Raw genomic sequence first — 21,720 nt, 5'->3', positions numbered from 1 at the left:
TAGTTGTCATTAAAAAGGTGTAAAGTGATCAGACAGAAAGTTATCCAGTCAGGGTTTACCTGAATCTCTCCCTTACAACACAACAGATTTTGCAGCATAAAATGCCAGGCAACTCCAAAAACTGTGGAGAAAGATTCTCTAAGAACACAACTGTCATATCTGGTTAAATGTTTAAGGAAGATTCTAAAAAGAAAAAGGATTCCAGTGAATCATAAATCCCAGTATGTTTCTCCTTTAGCCCATGACTATGCACTGATGAACATTTGCAAACTAAATAATCTCCATAAAACTGTATTTAAAAAATACACTTTGCTACAACCCTAATTTGGATCCTAAAGTTCACTAACCTACACATTCATTTCATATTAATAAATAGGCCAATAGCTAAAGTTGGTAAAGTCTAGTCTTTTCCCAAGACCACATCACGTGTTCCCTCCTCATGATCACTGAGGACTGATTACTGCACATTCACATCAAATCTGTGTTGCCAGTTGGCTGACACGTACAATGTCCATACATATGGGACAACTGAGTAACACAGTCTGTGAAGTTCTCATGGGGGTGGATCCCACTGTCCCTATTTGGAAGGATGTTCCTCCTTCTGCCTCACACAGAGCAAATCCATAATCAAAGTATCTACACATGCTGCCCATATGATAGAAGGATTCATGATCTCATTTTCCCAGAGTTCTGCTTCTCTAAATGAGAAATATATCCGTATCTATCCTACAATGCACACCAAAATAAACAACGAGGAGTGCATTTAACAGCTAAAAATCCCAATACACAATACATACACACATTCTCTGCTAATTACACTACATTTCTAGGACACAGATTGATTCTTTGGGAAATGTGAAAATGTTCAGTACTCAAACACTGCAGAATCTGCTTTAGTCACCACAATGAATTACCTGGTAAATCGGTCTTCATAATATCAATGCCAACTTGAAGCTCAGGCTCAGCTGCAAGGACTGCATAATCACCTTGATGAGAGACATTGAAGTTGTAATTTGAGTTGATTGTGAGTAAATTACTGGCAAGGAAAGGCTTTCCTTTTGGTGTCCTTTGCAAGCGTACTTCATTCCAAGGTATGCACAGCTCCTCTGCAATTAATTTCCGCATCAGCAGGCGACCAGCCTATGAAATAAAATGGAAGTAATTCATACAGAACTATTGTGCTACGTGGTTGTTAGAAAACCACCCACCTAAAAAATGTTGGTTTATTACTGTCGATATCAATTAGTGTATTTTAGCCAAATCGTTTGAATTTCTTCCTTTTATAAAAGCTGTGTCAAGTAAGTTTAAGCAGAAGAGACCATCAGAGCATCAAACACATGGTCACTATTAGCACAATTAAGTCCAAGCCCAGACAAATCCCAGTAGTTGCTTTCTCTACCTTACTAACTTATCTACGGTACTTTATGGAACAAATAAACACTTTTTACACCACCCAAAACAGTAAAATTATCTCAATCTTCCTTTCAGTACATCCATTTACTACCTAGGTGCTGAATTAAATACTCAACAGCTAAAAGTGACGAGTAACTCCTTTCAGACAAATTAGCAGGCGTGTATTACTATGCTATTAGGCGAGATTTAAACCCTGGATCTTGTAAAACAGCTTTATTCTCCCAGTCGTTACCCCGATGTCCTATGTAGAGTCCCTCAGGGTACGCTGATTTTGCTTCCTGACTTGGTATCGCGACTTAGAAGTTGTGAACTCTTTCTGAGTAACTACTGACAGCAGCCTGCTGTCCCTCCTGGCTCCTCAGTGACGCAGAGCCTCATACTTTTATACAAGCCTTATTCTTTAGCTTTACATCCCTGAAACGCCCTCGCACGGCACGCTTTCCTACCACAAATCAGGAATTTGGGCAACGCTGACTGTGCAGAGAGACAACCGCGCCCCGGTTCCCCATGTACCAAGGCGGCTTTGGCATCGCGGGCAAAGACAAACTGGCCGATGCGCTCCTTCTCCTCGGGCTGCACCAGCTGCGCGGCCAGCAGCCACTCGCGGCGGCGGGGTCGCCATGCGCCGCACGGGAAGGCCCAGCGCACGCTGCCCATAGCCCGGCCCGGCCGCGCTCCCAGCGCCCGGCCCGCGCCGCCACGACCCGCCCCCTTGGGCCTGGCGGGAGCCTATCGGCGTGCGGGAAGCACGGCGGGCCCCGCCCCTAAGAGCAATAACCAACCCGATTTTAGAGCGACCTGTGAGTGACAGCGAAATGCGCCAGGTAGCGACCTATCAGGGAAAAGGCGGTGTCTGCGGCGGAGCGGCACCCGCGGTGTCGTCAGCGAGGGCAGATGGGCGGGCTCTCACTTGGAGTGGCGGCCTGTGGAGCCATTCCGAGTGCAAGCAGCAGGAGAATGATGCCGGAAGGAGCCAATCTGCCGGAGTGGCTACTGCGGAGGGTGGGCCAGACCGGTCGGTGAGCTGCGGGTGTTGGCTGCAGGTGGGTGTGCGCTGCTCGGAGGGAACACTTAGGGGGGACTGGCGTCTCGCCGCCTGCGGAGAGGCGGCAATGGCGGGGAGGGCCGCATGCCGCGGCCGGGTCGCGCTGTGAGGGAAGGGGATCCCTTTGCCCCATCCCGCCCGTCCTGTCAGAATTAGTCCTCCCTTAGAATGAACGGAGGCGCCGCGGGGCGCAGGCGCGGGCGGCTGAGCATGCGCAGTAGGGGCGCTGACAGGGCTGCCCTCCCCGGCGGGCGGGGCGAGGGCAATGGCGGTCGCTGCTGCGGGGCTGGGGCGGCCGATAACCCTGGCTGTGGCACGGGGAGCGTAGTTGCCCGCTAAATTCCGCCTCCCTCGGCCCTGTGCGGTACTGGGAGGTGGTTATGCCCTCGAAGGGGTCCAGGGGAGGTGGTTCTTAGTGGCAGCGCGCCCCGTTGCGGACAGGTGATGCGCGGCCCATCTCTGCCAGCAGCGCGTCCTGCTGAGGTGTCAGCGCATCCATCCTGCTGGAGAGCCGTCTGGTCCCCTGGCAGAGCTGTCGCAGCGGGTTGGGCTCTGTGTACCTTATATTGACTATAAAGAGGAGCTGATTGTCCCGAGAGCAGATGCAGAGCGCTACATCACCCTAGCACGGTTCTGGCTCCTAAGGATCTCTGCCAACCAAAGCCTCTTGTATCCCGTGCTCATTGTTCTGTTAAGAATTCCAATGGTTGTCAACTGGATTCCCATTTTTCCTCAATTATAGGCTATCTGTAAATCCTCAAAAGGTAATAAATTTGTTTGCCCTTTGGTTCTGGAGTTGAGCCATAGCTAAAAAACAAGGGACTATTAGAAAATTTACAACCCATCTTTTTTGTTGTTTGCCTTTAGAAATACCTACATGTCATCCATCCTCTATTGACCTTGTACAAATGATGTAAACTTGCTGAAAATTGTATTATTGCAGGTATTTGTTACAATCCTCCTTTTTTGTTGTTGTTGTTCACCGTTGCTAGCTCACTGTTAATGTGGAAAACTGCTGTTTCTGCACAGGCCAGAAGGTCTTTCTGTCCTGAATAAGTCTCAGTTATAGCTGAGTATAGATTGGTCTTCGCAAAATATTTTAAACACAGAAGTAACATTGAATAAAAAAATGTTTAATCAAGGAATCAGTTGTGTATTTAACTTATTTCAAAATATTATTCCTATTTTTCTCCATGATTTAATGAAGCAAGGAATGGCATAATCTTATGAATTATCCAAACCCATAGACAAAGCTAACTGACAGCAGAGGAGGGTTTAACACAGTCAAGAAAAAATCCCAGGAATATGCTCTTCACCGATATCAAACTGTAGCTGAGGCTTACATTTCAAACATTGTATTCTGTGCACTTTGAAGAGAAAATTATGGCAGTTTGTATATTTAGTTACTGATAGATTACAATACTAATGAATTGTGGATCTTTCCTAGTTCAAAAAAAACCCCTCTGGTTTGCTGGATAGGTTTGGCTTGTCCATGTTCTCTTCTTAAGAGATTTAAACATGTAGCACTTTTTTTCACTAGTGGATGAAAGTCTTTTTTAAATGAGCTTTGTGTGTAAGTGCAATCTGAAGCTCAATATGCATTGTGTAACATGTAATATAATTATGGGTGTATTCAATATAAACCCACATTTTTAAGTAAAACATGATATTATAATAAGATATGCTAAATTAACCTCTAAAGATGCTCAGTATTGCATGCATGTTTTGAAAAAACCCACATTTTAATAACGTGCAAAAGTGACAGACTATGGAAGCCATTAAAAGCTGTCATTTTCTTTTACAGAATTTGCAGTTATTTTCAGCAGAATTAGAAGTACAGTGTGTCATTTTAATTTCATTTTTTCCTGAAAATTAAAATTACGGTTCTTGATCTTTTTTGGCTAAGGAAATAATTTGCAAACTAACTTGATGAATTGGAGAAATTTAATTTTAAGAGAACATCCAGCCAGTTTTACTTCTTTTAAGGGATTACTGCTTTATCTTAATGGGTTCCTGTGTTTATCGGGGAACATGCACTTAATAATCACTGCTTGCAGAGTGGGAATCTTCCACTTTGGAAATGCCTCCAGGAATTACTGCAATTTCCTTACTTCCTACTGATACCATGCTAGGTTTTTTTCCGTGTTGATTTTTTTTTAATCACTTCTAAAGAACACAAAGCTTTAAAGTCTCTGTGTCACCTTTTAATCTAAGAATACTATCCCAACATTTATTATTGATAAATGTCATTTTTGTGGATTAAATGTCTCAACAGGTCCTGTCCTCTTTTTTTTTTTTTTTTTTTTGCTTGCTAAAATGATTGACTGAATATTATTTTCCTTTGAAGTTCAGTTATTTATGAAGAACTTGTGAGTTCTTCATAAATAACTCAGTTGCGTTGAAATTTCCAGGCAGGAACTTGGAATTCTCTTAGTGTTTTCAATCTTAGGCAATCAGTGACAATCAATACATTAAGGGACTATAAAAGCACAGAACTTGTACTCAGTGTTTATAGTTTTATTACATTTTAAACTACTCTTGTCTTTTTAGTCAGTCTTTTTAATTCATTAGAAGTGTCACCAAATCCTACAGATATGTGTTCCACTCATACTCATCTTACTGAATATTAAATAAGATGCATAGTGTAGAGTGTGTCTTTAAAACTTATTAACAAGTCATTAATTTCTCCCCTTTTGGATGAACAAGGAATGAAAATAGCAAATCATCTTGATGGGTATACAGTAGACTAAATAATACTTTTAATATTAGATCTTAGAATGCTGATCTTGACCTTTTCAAAACATATATTAATGCACCGTTAAATTTTGTATGGAAAAGACCCCCTGAATGTTCTCTAGAGAAATCGATACAATTACTTCATCTTCACTGTGCTTAATTCTTTCATCCTCGCTACATCAAGTGTTCTGTAAAACACCAGCTCTTAGATTTCCCTTTTTTAAAATCCTGGTCCATAGCAAGACATACTGTCCAAGGTGGGAGAAGGCCATGTTCCATTGAAGAACAGTTTATTTCTCATAAGTTACCTGCTATGAAGTATGAGGATTTAATTTTTTTTTAATTGGCAAGTGCTGTAGCACAGCTGTATTGTGCTTTCAGATAAAAGCAGACAGATTGTTTTACAACTGGTTGTAAATAATAAAGTACCAAATCAGGGTTGAGTTTAGACTGGTTTTGCCAGCTGTGTTGGAAGAGGAGAGAACTCTTCCATGCAAGTATGTCTACCTGCGCAGTGTTACTTGTAATTTATGAATGGCCACTCCCTTGTGCTGGGTACAGTCTGGAGCCTCAGTCCCATTCCAAGGCTTTGGTCCTATTTATTGTCAGGCAGACAAAGCCTTAAGGGGCTTTTCCTGGTAAAGTACAAGCTGAGCTATGTGTGGTACTTATGTGTGCTCAGTGCTTCCACAAAACAGATATTCCTAGGCTATTTCAAAGTCACACTTATTTGTGTGTATATTTTTATCTCACTATTATAAAGTGATCAAACAGTTTGATGTCTTTGCCACTGTCTTTCTGGACCCTCATTTGGGTGTTCATGCTCCACTGTTATTACACATCCTCTCCCTAGTTTGATATTTTTTCCTTGGCTATTCACCAAGAAATAATTGCACATCTTCCACCATTTTCAACTTCATTACCATATTTAAACTTCTGTAACCATTTTATTTATCAGTTGTAGCAGCTAAGGCTATTTGGACTGTTGGTTTAGCAAAATATTTTCAACAAAAGTGTTTATTAATATACGTACATTATGTGAGTATGTTCACATCAGTGCTTTGGTAGGAACTACAACAGATTCTGCACAAACAAAAGTTCATCTCTGCTCAAAGGTCACTTCACAGTTCTGTTTGCTTTACTGTTTCTGATCTGGTGGAATGAATGTGAAAGTCATTTCTAGGACGTCTGCACAGTGGTTATGATTTTAGTGTATGCCTGAATGTTCTGAAAATGTCTATCCTGGATGTTTTTGGTCTCCTTTATGAGTTAACAGTATGCTGTGTTTATAGTCCCCCAGTATAGTATCTAGGATTCAACATATATTCAGGTTATTAAATTCATGTCTAAAGGTCATTTGAACCTCCCAAAGGAAAAGTATAAGAAAATAAATTACACATTTCAGTGTCTTCTAGGTACAGAATTATAAGAACACTTAAGAAGGATTGTTGATGGTGCTAACTAAAAGACAATTATAAATACATTACATCCTCCATATATATCTTTGGAAAGGGAGCATTAGCATTGGTGAAGTGAAAAGTTCCACTAGAAATTCAGTGAAGTTTTGGCAGCTGTTTGCATGGAATCAAGGTCAGTTAAACACTTTCTTGTAGCTTTTTACAAATGCTTAGATACTAAGAGGAATGTGTGTATATCTCATATTTTGACTGAGGTCTTATCAGAGTTTTCAGTGTGGTTACCTGGCATCTGGGTCAATGAGCTCATTATGTTCTAGACTGCTCTGTCCCTTAGTGTCCTGGGAAAAGGACAGTGTTAAAACTGGCAAATGGTTGCAACTAGGTGATCCCTAATGGCCCTTCCAATCCAAACCACTCTATGCTTCTACGACAGAGGGGTCTTATAAACAGCACAGCTAATGAGATCTGGGCCCTTATTACTGGATTTTGTGACAGATCATAAGAATGCTATTACACTCCGAGATCTCAGGGGGTCCCTTATTTCATCCATCATAATGACTAAAAGTAGCTTACTATCCCCAGCCTTCTCTTCAACTGCTGGCTGTTCTGTGGCCCTACACAGACTGGCCATTGCTCACCACTTGACTGTCAGGCATGCAGAATGCCTGGCCCCTTAACTGGACACCTGTACAGACAGTTTTGAGGGGTACATATATGTATCCTACACATGTGTTATATGGGGTTGACCTTAATAACTGTGATGTTTGTATCAGTTTTCACTGTAGCAGCCAACTGGCCTTCTGATTGAGGTGTCTTACAATAAAAATAAGCCAGGGCAAATGTTAAAATTCAAACTTTAGGAGAGTTTAGTTTTGGAAATATTTTCAGTTGTCTTTGTCAACCAATTGTTGGTTTGTTGTTTTGGGGGTTTTTTTCAGAAAATCAGGCTAATAGCTAAGGGAGCATTTGCCAGTGTAAGACTGTAAAGATCCAGTACGCGAGGCAGGCGGTTTTGTCAAGTGGTGAGAGATGGGATCACGTTCAGCAGTACGTGTGTCATGTTCCAGGAGAGGCTGCAAGGCTGGTTGCTGAACAGCACACAGACATGTAATAGATGAGTAATGGGATGATTGGCTCTCACAAAAAATGGACAAATATCATGTACATAGGTTAAGAAAAGTTTTATAGATTTATAGTTATGTGTTACCCCCTCGCGTGGTTATCAAGGGACAGCTGGAGTTGGGACATCTGGGAGGGCTGGCTTGTCACTATGGTGACATCTGACCTCCAGTCAGGATTTGAGGAAGAGATCTCCACCACTGGACAGCGAAGAAAGGGTTGATGGAGAGAACTTTGGGAGGGTTTAAAGGGTTAAAAGGGGAAACCTCCATTGTGAGAGAGAGAGCACATGGCGGGGAAAATCTTTTGCTCCCGGCGCCCTGACCTTTTTTCTCTATTCAGTCTTCTCTTGTATTTTTGATAAGGTTTCATAAACCTTCCTAAACTATGAAAAGTGAGTAGCTGTTTCTCATAGATGTGTCTTAAAAAGCAAAAGTAAGAGATCCGAGTTCTAATGAACCATTTACTGGAGCTTGGTTCTTGGTAATCCACATGAAGACAGGCTTTGCAATTGGAATCCTGTGGGAGTTTGTGGAGCAAATAAAAGGAGGGGTGTTCCCCAGCATTCCTGAGCTGCAGACCTCCTAAACATATATCTGCACCCCTTACGTTTGTTACCCCTTTGTCAGAGTTGATCAGATATTTATTAAAACCCCTACTGATAATTAATATGGCTTTGTAGAAGAGTGCATGAAATAATTATAAATGCCTTCTTTAACATACCAAGTTTTAGCTGAATTGTTAAGAGGGTTTGGAGGGCTCTAAAATCATCAACAGATTCTGTGAAGTGGTACATTAATACCAAAATTATAAAGTAAGTCAGGAATTGGCTACAAGATAGCAGAAAATTGAATTTATTAATATGTATTTTTTTAATGGAGAGAAGTGTGAATTAGGCTAAGTCATTGCACAGTGTTCATTACTATATTCCTTCATCATGGACAAAAACATTAAAGATACACTGCTGTATTTTGCTTTTAGGAGAATAATAAGATACTGCTCTTAGAGATTAGGATTAGAATGCACTAGATGACTTGGAAATTGGTGTAGTGAGACAATGATGAGGTCTGAACCACAACGTTGTACAACAAATGTTGTATCAGTGATAAAAATTTAGGATCAAACCAGAGTAAAGAGAAAACTGCAGGCAATAATAAGGAAAACCAGGAACTCAACCTTATAAGCAGACCTTGGAAAGTTTGACAATTATTCATTCTAATGAAAGTTGAGAGAGGATATCAACACTCTTGATAATTTTAAGAATGAATAAATATACAATGGAAAATTAAGTCAAATAAGAATTTTAACAGAAGAACAAATAGATGTAAGCCTTAATAAATTGATGTGTAATTTAGAGGTTTACAGTCTCTACACCAATGTACTGGAATAGAGTTTTTGTGGTAATAGTGTGGTAAAAGAAAACTTTCTAAAACATTGATTGCTTGTATGAAGGTGATCGTATGATGTCTTGCCTAAAATAGCATAGTTCGACTTGATTAGAGCAGATGTTTTCATCTTCATAATACAAATATGAATATTACTGAAATTGGTAATTTTATCATCAGAAAGCACATTGTAGGTTGGAGCTTGCTATAGAAATTACCTGTAACTGGAGAAAGATGTCTAATATCAATTGTCAGTTTAAGAATTTTCCAGAAAGGTTTATCTTTCTTTTAGAAGAATTGTTATTTGATGTAATGCCAAATAAACCTTGAAATTCACCTACTTTTTAAAAAAGTTTCATTCGAATGTGGGAAACTAATGTTATTGAAGCAACTCTGCTTTTGCAGATTCAGCCTTTTGAGGAGCAGGCTTTTAAATTCATAAGAAAAGGGTATTCTAGAGAATTCTGACATATGAAAAAGTTTCATGATTTATGGAAGTTGGGGTTTATGAGGCCATACATTATCAGAATAAATGGTGGTCTTGTTCTTCTGTATTTTCCTAGTTCCTCAGGCTTAGAATGGAAAGAGTGAATACGTTGAGATTGTCTGGCCATGGGAAGGAGAAGATGCCTGCTCCAAGGGTGCCAGTGCTGGCAGCAAGATCACTGGATCTCTTCTCTTCCAGGAGACATGGAGGTCTATTTTGGTTGGAGCTACCTGACTAGATAAAGTATAGATCAGTCTGCTGATCAGTGTGAAAGTACCTTACATGAAGAAGACTGCCTGATGGTTTAGTTTGCTAAATATATCGTGAATATATCGTGTCATCAGATGAGCCTTTTCAGAAAATTAAAAACCAAAACCAGTATTTTCTTGTTTCTGGGTTTTGCTTGGAATATTTTGTCCCCTGTCAATTCAGGTGGGCCATCATCTGTTGCTGATTTTAACTGGAATTGTGGAAGCAAAACCCTGGAATACAAAAAAAATTGGAATGTTTCTTTAAGCTTTAAAATAGGCAATCTTGACTCAGATTTGCAGTAAGGGCAGTTTATGCATCTGCAATATATAAATAGCTCTTTAAATAGGTATACTCATATTTAAAGTTTCTTTACATTGACAAAGTGGTATAAAATATTTTAATTGTAAAAAACAGTTCAAACCAATTTACCATAGAAAAAACCACACTTCAATGTAGGGATTTTCACCAGAAGAAAAACTTGGCTGCTGAAAAGGAGATGGTCTTAAATTTAAATGTGTTCTAAAGCCAGTTAATTTACTCCACTGTAAATGAAACTTAGAGAGGGCAAACACAAAGCTTCCTAACAAGACTAGCAGTACATGACAAAATCAGTTTCAAGTGACTTAAGCACTCAAAGGTGTACTGTCACCAAACCGTCTCTAAATGACCCTGTTTGGTAAACCCCAGCAATCCTGTTATTCAGCCAGGCTCTTGGTGTTGTTTGTATTCCATTATTGCAGTCCAGAGTGCCTCATGGGAATCCAGTTAGGATGCAGTCTAATAGCCTGTGTCTTCCTTCCACGACAAGATGTAGAGTGATCAGCCTTTAGGAATGTAAAATATGTAACAAAGTTTTCTTTTTCCATCTTAATTTTACACAAAATTGTAAGAGTTTGGGGTTTTTTGAGGGTAAGCCTAGGACTAGTCTTTTCTCTTAAATGACAATTAAACACACTCCTTGATGTGCTTCCTGTGGACTTTATTAAAAAAATCCTACAGGTGGGTATTATCTGTAGAATTGTTCTCTGATATATGGCAGATAATCTACTTTACAAAATTTGCCATGTGAATATATTTTACAAAGTAGTAGTATTATCAAATTCAGTGTAAAAGTCACTTGTAACACACATTTTTAACTGTACATATGATATACAAACTAAATTCAATGCTGGGAACTTCTTTGTTTGTTTTGTGGTGTATTGATTTTGTTTGGTTTTTTTAATAATAAGACTGTAGAATCAATTACTTATTTTTCCATTTCAGGAATAGATTGAAGAAAACATGGCCAATCAACGGGATTACATTAGCAGACCTATTTGCAATGGAATTTCTGTTCCTGAAAATAAAATCAATTCCTTAGTGGCTGAAGGTCATGGACAACAAATTCTAAAAGTACTACAAAAGTTCAGAGAACAAAATATATTTTTTGATTTTAAGATTCGTGTGAAAGATGAAATAATTCCCTGTCATCGTTGTGTACTGGCAGCATGCAGTGATTTTTTCAGGTAAACCTAATTTTGGTGTGAGTTTGCAGGAAATAGATTCTAAGTTCTCTGGGAGGGAGGGAATAGAATTAAAAAAAAAAAAAAGTTTAAAAAATTGTCAAAATTTACATGTCTGCAGAGTTTTCAGCACAGCATTCAAACATTGTTTTAGGGGTATGCCAGTTATGGCTCTTTGTATTTTCAGAAAGCCATGAGGACTTTATGAATCAGATTCTGACAGCATGAGAAACTGTAATACAAGTTTCAAATCATAAATGTGTGGTTCTTTTCTTAGGTTAAACTGACACAGGTTATGTATGTTTAAGAGTTACCTGTTCCTCATATCAGTACTTGAAGGTCTACAAGGATATTGTTTGACTTTTTATATGATAGTCTATGTACTTTATATGATAGTCTATGTACACAACATTTATGTTGTGAAAGGATTGATTACAAATACATCTTGTACTGAGCAATTGTGGATAAATTGTACATAATTTTGGAATGAAACTGGTTTTCATTTGTCCAGGAAGAGTGGTCAGTATAGTAGAAATTGTCTTCAGAGGTATTTAAACTTTTCCTAAACTACAGATTGCAGCCTTCCAGCATGAAATGGATCTTCTTTCTTGTGCTTAAACCTATGTATTCTTAAAGGACAGACTTCTTTCACATACAGAATATTAATTTATAAATAAGCCTTGCTATCCTTTTTATTAAGTTCAAACTTGCAGTTCTACACTGAAATTATTTCTGAATAGAGTTTACTAAAAACAAAGCTAAGACTCCAACAATGAAAAACTGGACTCTTGGGAATGAGTTAGTAGCCCCAGTTCGGTTGCCCATACATAGGTGAGTGTTATTTTCAAATGTCCTGGAATCCCATGGTCTAAGTTGTCTGCCATATATGACAGAAGATAGCTAGATGTGTTCTAAGAATTACTGAAAAAAAGAAGAAATGCAGATGAAATGAGCACTTTCTCCACTGTTGGAGCAGATTTGGTTTTTTTCTCTGACGTACAGGACTACTTTCATTTGTCTTTAACTGCTTGACAGTACCAAGATGATCTGGTAGAAAGAAATACTAGAATGAAATAGCTTCCAGTGGTAATTTTTAGAACTGAAGTTAAGCACATGGAAACGCATGTGTCCTTTTTGTTACCTACAGACTCTTCAGATTAAAATCTGCCGGGAGAGATCTCTCCCTGCTCCTAACGGTTGATATGCTGGATAATAGCAGCCATCAGGTTCATAAGTTGTCCTGCAATGCAAGGCCCATTTTTTACCTTCAAGGAGTAAAAAGCACCTAGGTCCACTACAAACATTTTGAAATGGAACACCTTTTGTCTTCCTTGGCCTTTGGACTTCTGTTAGTTTTGGCTTCATTGTGTAAACCGAATAATCAGCAACATTTTGATCCTCACCTGTTAGCTTTCGGAGTCAAAGCCTTTGCCTACATTGCTCTTCTTCTATTAGTATTGTTCAGTTGCTATTTTACTCCCTAATTAGAGATTTCATAGCTCATGGGTTAATGAGGAAAGGATTATAAAGGTCATGACTTAGTATGCAAAGAGGTCTTTGGGACACAAGTGTCTTATTGTGATTTTATGTTCTTGTTCGGGAAGTCAGACAAGTTTCTGCTTTACCAGATGTTCACATCCCAAAGAGTATGTGCTATACACAAGGATGTTTCTTCCTCTTTGGCTTCAGGAAAGGATGAGATTTTAAAAATCCCATACAACAGAGATACTAAGTCTATAACTGAACTGTGATATAACACTTTTTTTTTTTACTATGAATTAACTATGATGTATTAATATCCAGATTCTCTACTTTTCATTTGATGAATTACCCAACTCTTCTTCCACTATTATTTTGTGTCACATTCAGAAGCCACTGCTATCCTACCTTGAGGCTTAGTCCCTGGGAGTGTAGGGCAAGGGATATTGCAGCACTGTTCTTTTGCTAGCACTTACCCACTAGTAAAACTTTAATTATTTTATCTTGCCATGTTACATTGTGTGAAAGAGTTAAATGTTACTACATAGTTAGAATAAAGCAGGTAAAGTTGAAATAAAATTTCCACAAATCTCCTGGTCAGTAGTTCATTCCACAATTTCAACCATCATCTTTGTTTCCAGTCACAATCTACTTTCTGCACCGTTTCATTGTGTCATGCAGTCATATCAAAATCTCATTTTTTCTCTGACATTTGCCTGTACTCATATTATCTCCCTGTCAACTCTAAAGCAAGAATTAAGTTTCCTTATGTTTTTTCTCCTCATTTACTCCTTACTTACTTTTAATTTCTGAGGACTACACCCATCATCTGTCTGGCCATTTGCTCAGCCTGCAATTTGGAAGGGGTTTTTTTCCACATAATTTTATGTACTCATCCAAATTGCATGACCTAACTCATGGGGCTTTTTTACTATGTATTTTTTAAAATCAGGCTTTCTTTCCGAAAGTTGAAACTGATGCTGTACTGAAAACTTCACATTTTCTCTCACGCTGAGAGCTGCAGACTTCATCACGGTTTGTGAAAATCCATACAAAACACAGGTGCTGCTATGATTTTGTTAAACCATCACTTTGAATATGTTCTTAGCACCAATCATTTTTTTTCTTCAAACACACCAAGTAAATTCATTGTTCATATAAGAACTTCCACATTTTAGACCAGCCACATTATTACGTGCCCTTAATTGTCTCCTTCCACATCAGTGTTCACATTTGATTTCTGAATCTTTAATTTGTGTATATATCTTCTGTATTCTATTCACAGAGCCATGTTTGAAGTTAATATGAAAGAACGGGATGATGGCAATGTTACTATTAGTAACCTATCACCCAAGGCAGTGAAAGCTTTTCTTGATTATGCTTACACAGGAAAAACGGAGATAACAAATGATAATGTGGAAATGCTCTTCCAACTGTCGTCATTTCTTCAAGTTTCACTCCTTTCCAAAGCTTGTAGTGACTTTCTAATAAAAAGTATTGATCTTGTGAATTGCTTACAGTTGCTTTCTCTGTCAGAAAGTTATGGGTCTGTCCGCTTGTTTGATCATGCACTAGATTTTGTACAACACCACTTTTCATTGCTGCTCAGATCGAGTGACTTCTTGGAGATGAATTTTGAGATATTACAAAAATGTCTCGAGGCTGATGAACTAGATGTCCCTGAGGAAGAATCAGTGTTGAAAGCTGTCCTCCAGTGGACCAAACACAACTTAGAAACACGGCAGAAATACCTGCCTAATTTGATTAAAAAAGTGAGATTACACCAGTTACCTGAAAAGACTTTGCAGGACTTTCTGCATTCTGAAGAACATTTACTTAAGAGTGCTAATTGCTCAGTAATAATCAATGATGCAGTTAAAAGTGTGCAGAACTTCAGTGGATTGTTTCCAGATGCACGTCCTTCAACAACAGAAAAATATATATTTGTTCATAAAACTGATGAAGATGGAGAAAACAGACATACGTTCTGCTACAACATCAAAACAGATAAATGGAAAGAACTACCACATACGCACATGATTGATCTGCCAGGGTCAAGTTTGTCTAGCTATGGAGAAAAAATATTTATAACTGGAGGATGCAAGGGTAATTGTTATAGGACTGTCAGGCTTCATATTGCTGAACCGTTTCATGATGCCACTGACCAAACCTGGTGCTACTGTCCAGTCAGCAATGAATTCTCCATAGTGTCAGCTATGAAAAAACCGAGGACAATGCACACATCTGTTGTAACCTTAAATCAGCTCTTTGTAATAGGTGGAAAGACCAGAGGAGCTCAAGAAACTCGGAGTCTTTTGGATGTAGAATCCTATAACCCTCTTTCCAAAGACTGGAAATCTGTAAGCCAGTTACCAAGAGGTATCTACTATCCAGAAGCAAGTGCATGCCAGAATATAATTTATGTCCTTGGCTCAGAAGTAGAGATTACTGATGCCTTTAATCCATCCCTTGACTGTTTCTTTAAGTATAATGCTATGACTGATCAGTGGTCTGAGCTTGTTGCAGAATTTGGGCAGTTTTTCCATGCAACTCTAATCAAAGCTGTTCCGGTGAACTGTACATTGTACATATGTGATCTCTCCACCTACAAGGTTTACAGTTTTTGCCCAGAAACCTGTGTTTGGAAAGGGGAAGGATCTTTTGAATGCGCTGGCTTTAATGCAGGGGCAGTTGGGACAGAAGACAAAATTTATATACTAGGTGGTGATTATGCTCCAGAAGAAATCACAGATGAAGTTCAAGTCTACCACAGTAGTAGGTCTGAGTGGGAAGAAGTTTCCCCAATGCCAAGAGCCTTAACTGAGTTTTACTGTCAGGTCATTCAGTTTAATAAATATAGGGACCCCTGGTCACCGGTACTGACGATTTGCTCTGGAGAATTTTGAAACTCCCAAGTCAGAAGAGTCTATTTAAATGCACAAGTTGTAGAACAGTTTTTAAGTATTAGTTTACAGATTTGAGAAATATATACTCATTTGTTTAAATTTTCAGTTTAGATTCAATGCTGTAGGATTGCTCTTGGAAGGCTCCATTAAAATGTCGTTCACGTTAGTCGTTATACAGACAGTATTATATGCTTAATTTTATATACAACTCTTCTCTGTAATTGTCAGAATAATTTTCAAAATAATACTAATTTTCCAGAAAGAATATTCATGAGGAATTAGTTGTGTAATATGTGTCATTATTTCTGTAATATTCAGTTGTCCCAACAGACAAATTCTAAATGAGAAAACTGACTGTGATACTGTTTTCCCTATGTAACTGAAGTTTAAAAGACATTTGCATTAGTGTTATTTAGATTTTCTATGTTCATAAACCTGTAAGAGGAATTCATTGTCAGCTTTATCTTATCACAATGACCTTAGCAAGGACAAGAGCCAAAGTGACCTTCACAGTATTAAAACCAGGTATCTAACTTGAAGAGATTGATAATTCCTGTCATCTTACTTCAGCTCTTCAGTTTTACCAGTTTTTCTCCATCCTTGTGCCTTAGTAGTAGCTTTATTTTCTGTTTCCATGGCATTAACTGTGGCAAAGTAAACTTCAATAACATACTGCAGGGTAGGTCAGATTTCTACAGATGAAAGATGATTCATGTGATATCTTTGCTTCAGTCATGTTGCTAACTAAAGAAAAAACACTTCAGGATGTTTTTTAACAGAAGTCTTCATCTCCGAAGTCTTCAGTGCTACCTACTAAGCAGTCACTAGGCTGCTTATAGCAGCAAGCTGTAAACTGAATTGTAGCTGTTGCTTCCGTTAATTATGGGAAAAGTTTGTATCTTGTCATACATCAAATACAAAGTTACAAAACTACACCCCCCCCCATATTAAAAGTCAATAGTAAATAGTATTTCTGAGGTGAGAAATCATCTCTCGTGGTTTAAATTAAATAAAACACTTTATCTTGAACTTCATTGTATTTTAGATGTTAAAATATTACGCAGTAAATATATTGCTTGATAAACTTTAAGTAGTCAGCTATGATAATGTTAAAATTGTAATGGACTTTTAGTGCTAATGTTAGTCTAGCCATACGTTCTGAAGTAAATTTGATCTCTTGCTTACAAAGTCAGTCTTCTTTCTGACAGGAGGACACTGAAATTAGGTAGGTTTCATAAATTAATTTGTAATCTTCCACAGCCTGAGAACTTCCTTTCTTACCGGGTATTGAGATAAGACATTGAGAGCCCTTATGTTCCATATAAGTGTTGTGAAAGCAGTAAGGTTGTTTTCTGCCAGACAGAATAATGGTTCTAAACATTTAATCACATCTTTTCAAGCAGTTTAAATAATGAATAAAATTTAGTGAGGCATCAGAGACATCTTTCATGTGTCTTGAGACAACTGTGGTAAGTTCATTATCACATCACTACTGCATGTACTTTTTGTAAAACCCAAGCTGAATATTAATGCTTAAAGCTTAATATTGCCTAGAACAGGCTTCTGTTTTAAACAGTGAACAATGGAAGGTTCTAATTCTGCGACTGACTCTGTAATTTGTTATCATATACCTTTACAAATTTAGATAACATTTGTCATAACAATTTTCATATGTATGTAAAATAAAATCGTGTACATTTGGAGAAGATGTTAATAGAGCAGGACCCTTCCACTCAGTAATTTCTGTATAGTAATAAGTGTGTCAGTTCTGTAGAAGTAAGTAGCTTGCTACAGTATTTCAGGCAACTTCCACATTTATTATGTTTTTTTTTCATAAGTTTCCAAATAATATTTTAACTAATGTAGCTAGGTGACTTCTACAATCACCTTGCAGAAATGCAAGTATTTTTATATTGGGACACAACTACTTTTTGTTAGTGCAAAGCAAATGTATTGAGTAGAGAGAGGAAGAATACTATTCCTACTTACTGAAACAATAGGAAAAAACCAAACACATAGGAAAATGGTAGTTTTAGTTTTATTGAAGTTACTCAGAGTAGCATAGAGACTTCATTAACCATTAATTGCAACTTGTCACATCATTGGAATACAAGGCCCAATTCACCTTTGCTTATGTATTTGTGTTGTGTTTTTATACCTGAGTAATATGAGTATACAATTTATGCATTGAGAAAAGTAACATATTATGCCCGTAGTACATGGGTATAAATAGCTATGCAAATTGGAAGAGACTAGAGAATTGCCAGGGTGTTTTAATTGCCACTGTCATGACCAGATTGCTGGGTCACATAAACAGCAAGCGAGTAAGTCATTCAGGTGATGCTCCTTCCTCTAAGTTTTTCCCTGCAGCAGATCTGTTTGGCAGTCTTCCACCCAGCTACTTGCTATAAGACTCTGGCATCTGACATCAGCCAGAGCAATGACGTATGTGAGAAATTCCTCAGTACAGAGGAATTATAGACAGTGAAAACTGACTGAAGCTGAATTGGGAAAATAGACATGCTTCTTTAATATTCTACACTATACTTGTGCAGGAACTAATGTCAGTTCCCAGTCTGAAAAATCATTCATGGGTTTCACAGGGAGTTGAGCTCTTACTCAGTGATCAGGAAATAATGTAGCAATATCAGTTACTTTCTAGCATTGCTTACAGAAAAGTTACTGTGAAATGGTACTGATTTTCTGCAGTTATGCAGGTAAACCTGTACTACAGCTCTCACAGAAAGAAAATGGATCATTTGCCACATTTCCACATACAAAGTATTAAATCAGGTAGAACTGAATGCAGAAGAAGCAGAAGTGTTAGAAAGTCATGTTTAAAAACAAGGCTTTATCATAGAAGAAAGGACCTATGTTCCAAACCGTGTGATTAATTGCTAAAGATGTAAGAAATCTCAGTGAACTACACAAAAATGAATTACTTGCTTGAGTAATTCAGTTGTACATCCAGTTGTAGTCTGGATCAAACAGATTTTTCAGTCTACAGACCATTTATGCAATTAAAAACAAAAGTCACAAAATTATTGCAAAGTGATTTTTTAAAATATCTTTTATGACTTTTCAAAGCTCTTTGAATCAAAGCTTTATGAAAAAGTACCTTCCTCTAAAAATAGTACCTAGATTAACGATTACGTATGTTCTCACTGAAATAGAGTGATGTTTAAACATACAAAATGCATGTAAAATTATAATCTACTATTTGCACTTAAATGATGTAACCAAAACATTTCTAATAGTATTCTATTTTATGTCACAAAATACATTATAAGCATGACCAGTATAATATACACGAAGATAATATATATTGTATGTGGGATTTTAATATCCAGTGATGATTATATTGGATAATCCTAATTTTTAAAGAATGCTATCAAAACATTATGGCACTTTGCTAATGTTATCATACTGGTTTAGTTGTTATAATAAATATCAATTATTCAGGTGTTTTATTGATTATGTTTGCACAGACTTAATGATTATTATTTAAGGACTAATTAATTTGTTTTCTATACTCTAAATACATTTGTAGTAAGTCAGTTTACTGCTGTTAAAAATTTGTTATATACACTAAATGGAGTAGATTTTCTGGGTCAGATTTATTTATGGTATTACTCTGTGAAGAAAACTGTTTACCTCCTCTGGTTAGTATAGGGTAGTAGGTAAGGTATAGGCTATAGAATGTGCTGACTGCAGTTCCTAATGTGGAGATTAAATTTTAGATGCTTCTGTTTGTAAGTGACCAACAGGAGGCAGCATAAGATCTATTTTAATTAAAACAGACTGGAAACAGGAATGTATTTGACAATATTTATAGTTGAACATTATGCTCAATTTACTTTTTTCCTTCTAACACCCAGTAAAGCATAGAGAACAGTAACATTTCGCTGCTGCCTGAGCTCTGCGGGTATGTGGAAAGTACGATACTACACATTTGCTGAGATGTTCATTCTTTTGTGAAATAAAGCACTGAGCAACTGAATCCTTCTTGGGTCTCTCTCTCTCTCTTTTTTTTTTTTTTTTTTTTTCCTTTCCAGTGAGTTTTAAACTGCAGAGACTCTACAGTGTTTCTAATGCAGGTAATCTCTTTTGGTTTTTTTTTTTCCCTTCAATTGGAGAACATTTTGAATGACATAACCAAGAATGCAGTTAGCATGGATAAAAACTGCAGTGAGGGGGGGTTTATAATTATCCTTGGACCTTGTATTTGTATTTCCTTTGCATACTGAATTACTGTTCCCATGCTAATTTTAATTATCTGCTGAAAAGTTCTTAAGTTTACCATTATAAGGTACTCAATTAAATTGGTATAATTTTTTTAATTAGATTGATATACACAGTTTTTTAAGTGTTTAAGTATTGCAAATGATTGGGTGTTTATTGTTACAGAAATAGATCTTTCATACTAGTAGAAGGAGCTTTATCTAAAAGGAGAGAAAAGCTAGAGTCCAAAATTTTCATGCCAAAGCTTGCAGAAATGGCATCAATACAAAGTGATGGAGCCCAGTGTTGTCTTGTATCCTTCCAAAACTTAAAATTCTGTAACCACGAGACTCCTCTATAGATGGATTAGAGTTACAGCAATACAAATTAACTGTCCAACACTCCAAGGCCTTTGCCCCAAAAGCCTTTCAGCCAGCAAAAGCCTTTTGGAGACATGTACAAAGCATTCCAGCAGCATTCACAATATCAAAAGCTTATATTGAATGAGGAAGGGATTCACAGACCAAATCTGAGAGCTTAAGTTGCATAACCCTGTGCACAATCAAAAGGAAACTGTATATGTATGTTCTAGAGATCCAAGGAATTCACCATGGACTTAAACAGTTTGCATCTGAAGTAGACCATATGGTAGGGATTTTCTTCCTGTCATCAAAAGCAAGGAAGAAAGCTTCTGGATTTAATGACTAAAATACACAGAAATTACACATAAAATCTAGTCAATTCACATAAATGAAGGAGGTCCAAGGATTTTTGTTGGAGGAATCTGGTACATACCAGGATTTTTCACCAGTGATCAACAACCTCCATAAAAGTAGAGTAACAATTCTAGAAGAAAGTAGAGATATTTAGGTTTATGTGCATAGCTACTCTAGGAAATCATATGATTCCGTTAAAATTATTAACGGAAATAATAAATAAATTATATTTAGTTAAAATTATTCTAATGGATACTAGTCATACTTAGTGGGTTTGTCTGTCACAATAAAAGAAGGATATTCAATGAGAATATTCAATTAGGACAAATTATTTTTGCAGACTAGTAGAGGATCAGACTGTTAATGACCCCCCCTTTCCATCATCTGTCCACCTCCTTGCACCTGAGTCTAGTTTGAACTAGCTTGCAAGACCTTTATGGTGTGCTTGAATCTTATTTCTGAGCACCAGAAAATTACCAGTTAAAATATACTGATAATAATGTAAAGCCAAGTTCATGCATGGATCTCAGTAAGAAATACCCCAGTATTATATTTGTCAGCAGTGTGGCATGGTCTTGGTACACTACTCCTCACCATTTTCCTTTTCAACTGGATTTTCAGTGCACAGTGGGCAAGCATGGCAACAAAACTATCACCACCTAACATTTACCAGTTAGCAAAGTGGTAAATGAATAGTCGGCTGAAACTGGAAAATACCATTTTAGGGAGATTTGTAGTTTCATCACAGTTATGATCCCTTAAAGCTGTAATAAATAACTACCCATCCAGTGAAAATTTGGAAAGACTTGAGTAAGTAACTGTTAACGAATATGTGAAGTACTAAATGCACACATCAGGTTCGACAGACTAGACGTACCAAACTTCGAAAAAGTAGGGTTACATCATCAAGGAACCAGGACCTAACACCGAAGGCAAGGACCAGACACATCTTGTGTGGCGGAAGGGACGAGGAGGCCCAAGCCCGAAAGCTCCAGGAAAGCGTTTTATGTGTATATTCACCCACATCAGTGGCGTGGTGCA

General features: G+C 37.7%; 2 protein-coding genes across 9 annotated transcripts in view; one reads left to right on the top strand and one right to left on the bottom strand.

The window, feature by feature from the left end:
* The window catches only part of AASDHPPT (aminoadipate-semialdehyde dehydrogenase-phosphopantetheinyl transferase), a 30,556-nt gene extending 28,445 nt beyond the window's left edge, over positions 1 to 2,111 (bottom strand). For 2 of the 3 annotated variants that reach the window (XM_059838640.1, XM_059838641.1), the window contains exons 1-2: positions 1,927 to 2,111; positions 915 to 1,140 (exon numbers count right to left, since the gene is read on the bottom strand). In XM_059838640.1, coding sequence (XP_059694623.1) covers positions 915 to 1,140; positions 1,927 to 2,070 — 370 coding nt within the window. In that variant the 5' untranslated portion in view covers positions 2,071 to 2,111. Of the gene's footprint in view, positions 1 to 914; positions 1,141 to 1,859 lie in introns of all 3 variants that reach the window. The other variant, XM_059838643.1, reaches the window with a different exon arrangement.
* A 177-nt stretch (positions 2,112 to 2,288) lies between these two features.
* On the top strand, positions 2,289 to 19,742 carry KBTBD3 (kelch repeat and BTB domain containing 3). Of its 6 annotated transcripts, XM_059838637.1 has the most exons (5): positions 2,290 to 2,456; positions 3,326 to 3,401; positions 9,680 to 9,812; positions 11,119 to 11,360; positions 14,122 to 19,742. In XM_059838637.1, the coding sequence occupies exons 4-5, from the start codon at positions 11,137 to 11,139 to the stop codon at positions 15,740 to 15,742; spliced, it is 1,845 nt and encodes a 614-aa protein (XP_059694620.1). In that variant the 5' UTR covers positions 2,290 to 2,456; positions 3,326 to 3,401; positions 9,680 to 9,812; positions 11,119 to 11,136; the 3' UTR covers positions 15,743 to 19,742. The 6 variants fall into 6 exon arrangements, with proteins under 6 accessions (XP_059694621.1, XP_059694620.1, XP_059694617.1 ...); XM_059838638.1 differs by lacking the exon at positions 3,326 to 3,401 and having other exon boundaries at positions 2,289 to 2,456; positions 9,680 to 10,698; XM_059838634.1 differs by lacking the exon at positions 3,326 to 3,401 and having other exon boundaries at positions 2,291 to 2,456.
* The last annotated feature ends 1,978 nt before the right edge of the window (positions 19,743 to 21,720 follow it).

The sequence above is a fragment of the Haemorhous mexicanus genome, chromosome 2 (assembly GCF_027477595.1).
Source record: "Haemorhous mexicanus isolate bHaeMex1 chromosome 2, bHaeMex1.pri, whole genome shotgun sequence".
Classification (NCBI taxonomy): Eukaryota; Metazoa; Chordata; class Aves; order Passeriformes; family Fringillidae; genus Haemorhous; species Haemorhous mexicanus.
Note: the sequence above shows the minus strand (reverse complement) of the source record. Positions and strands in the feature narration are given on the sequence as shown.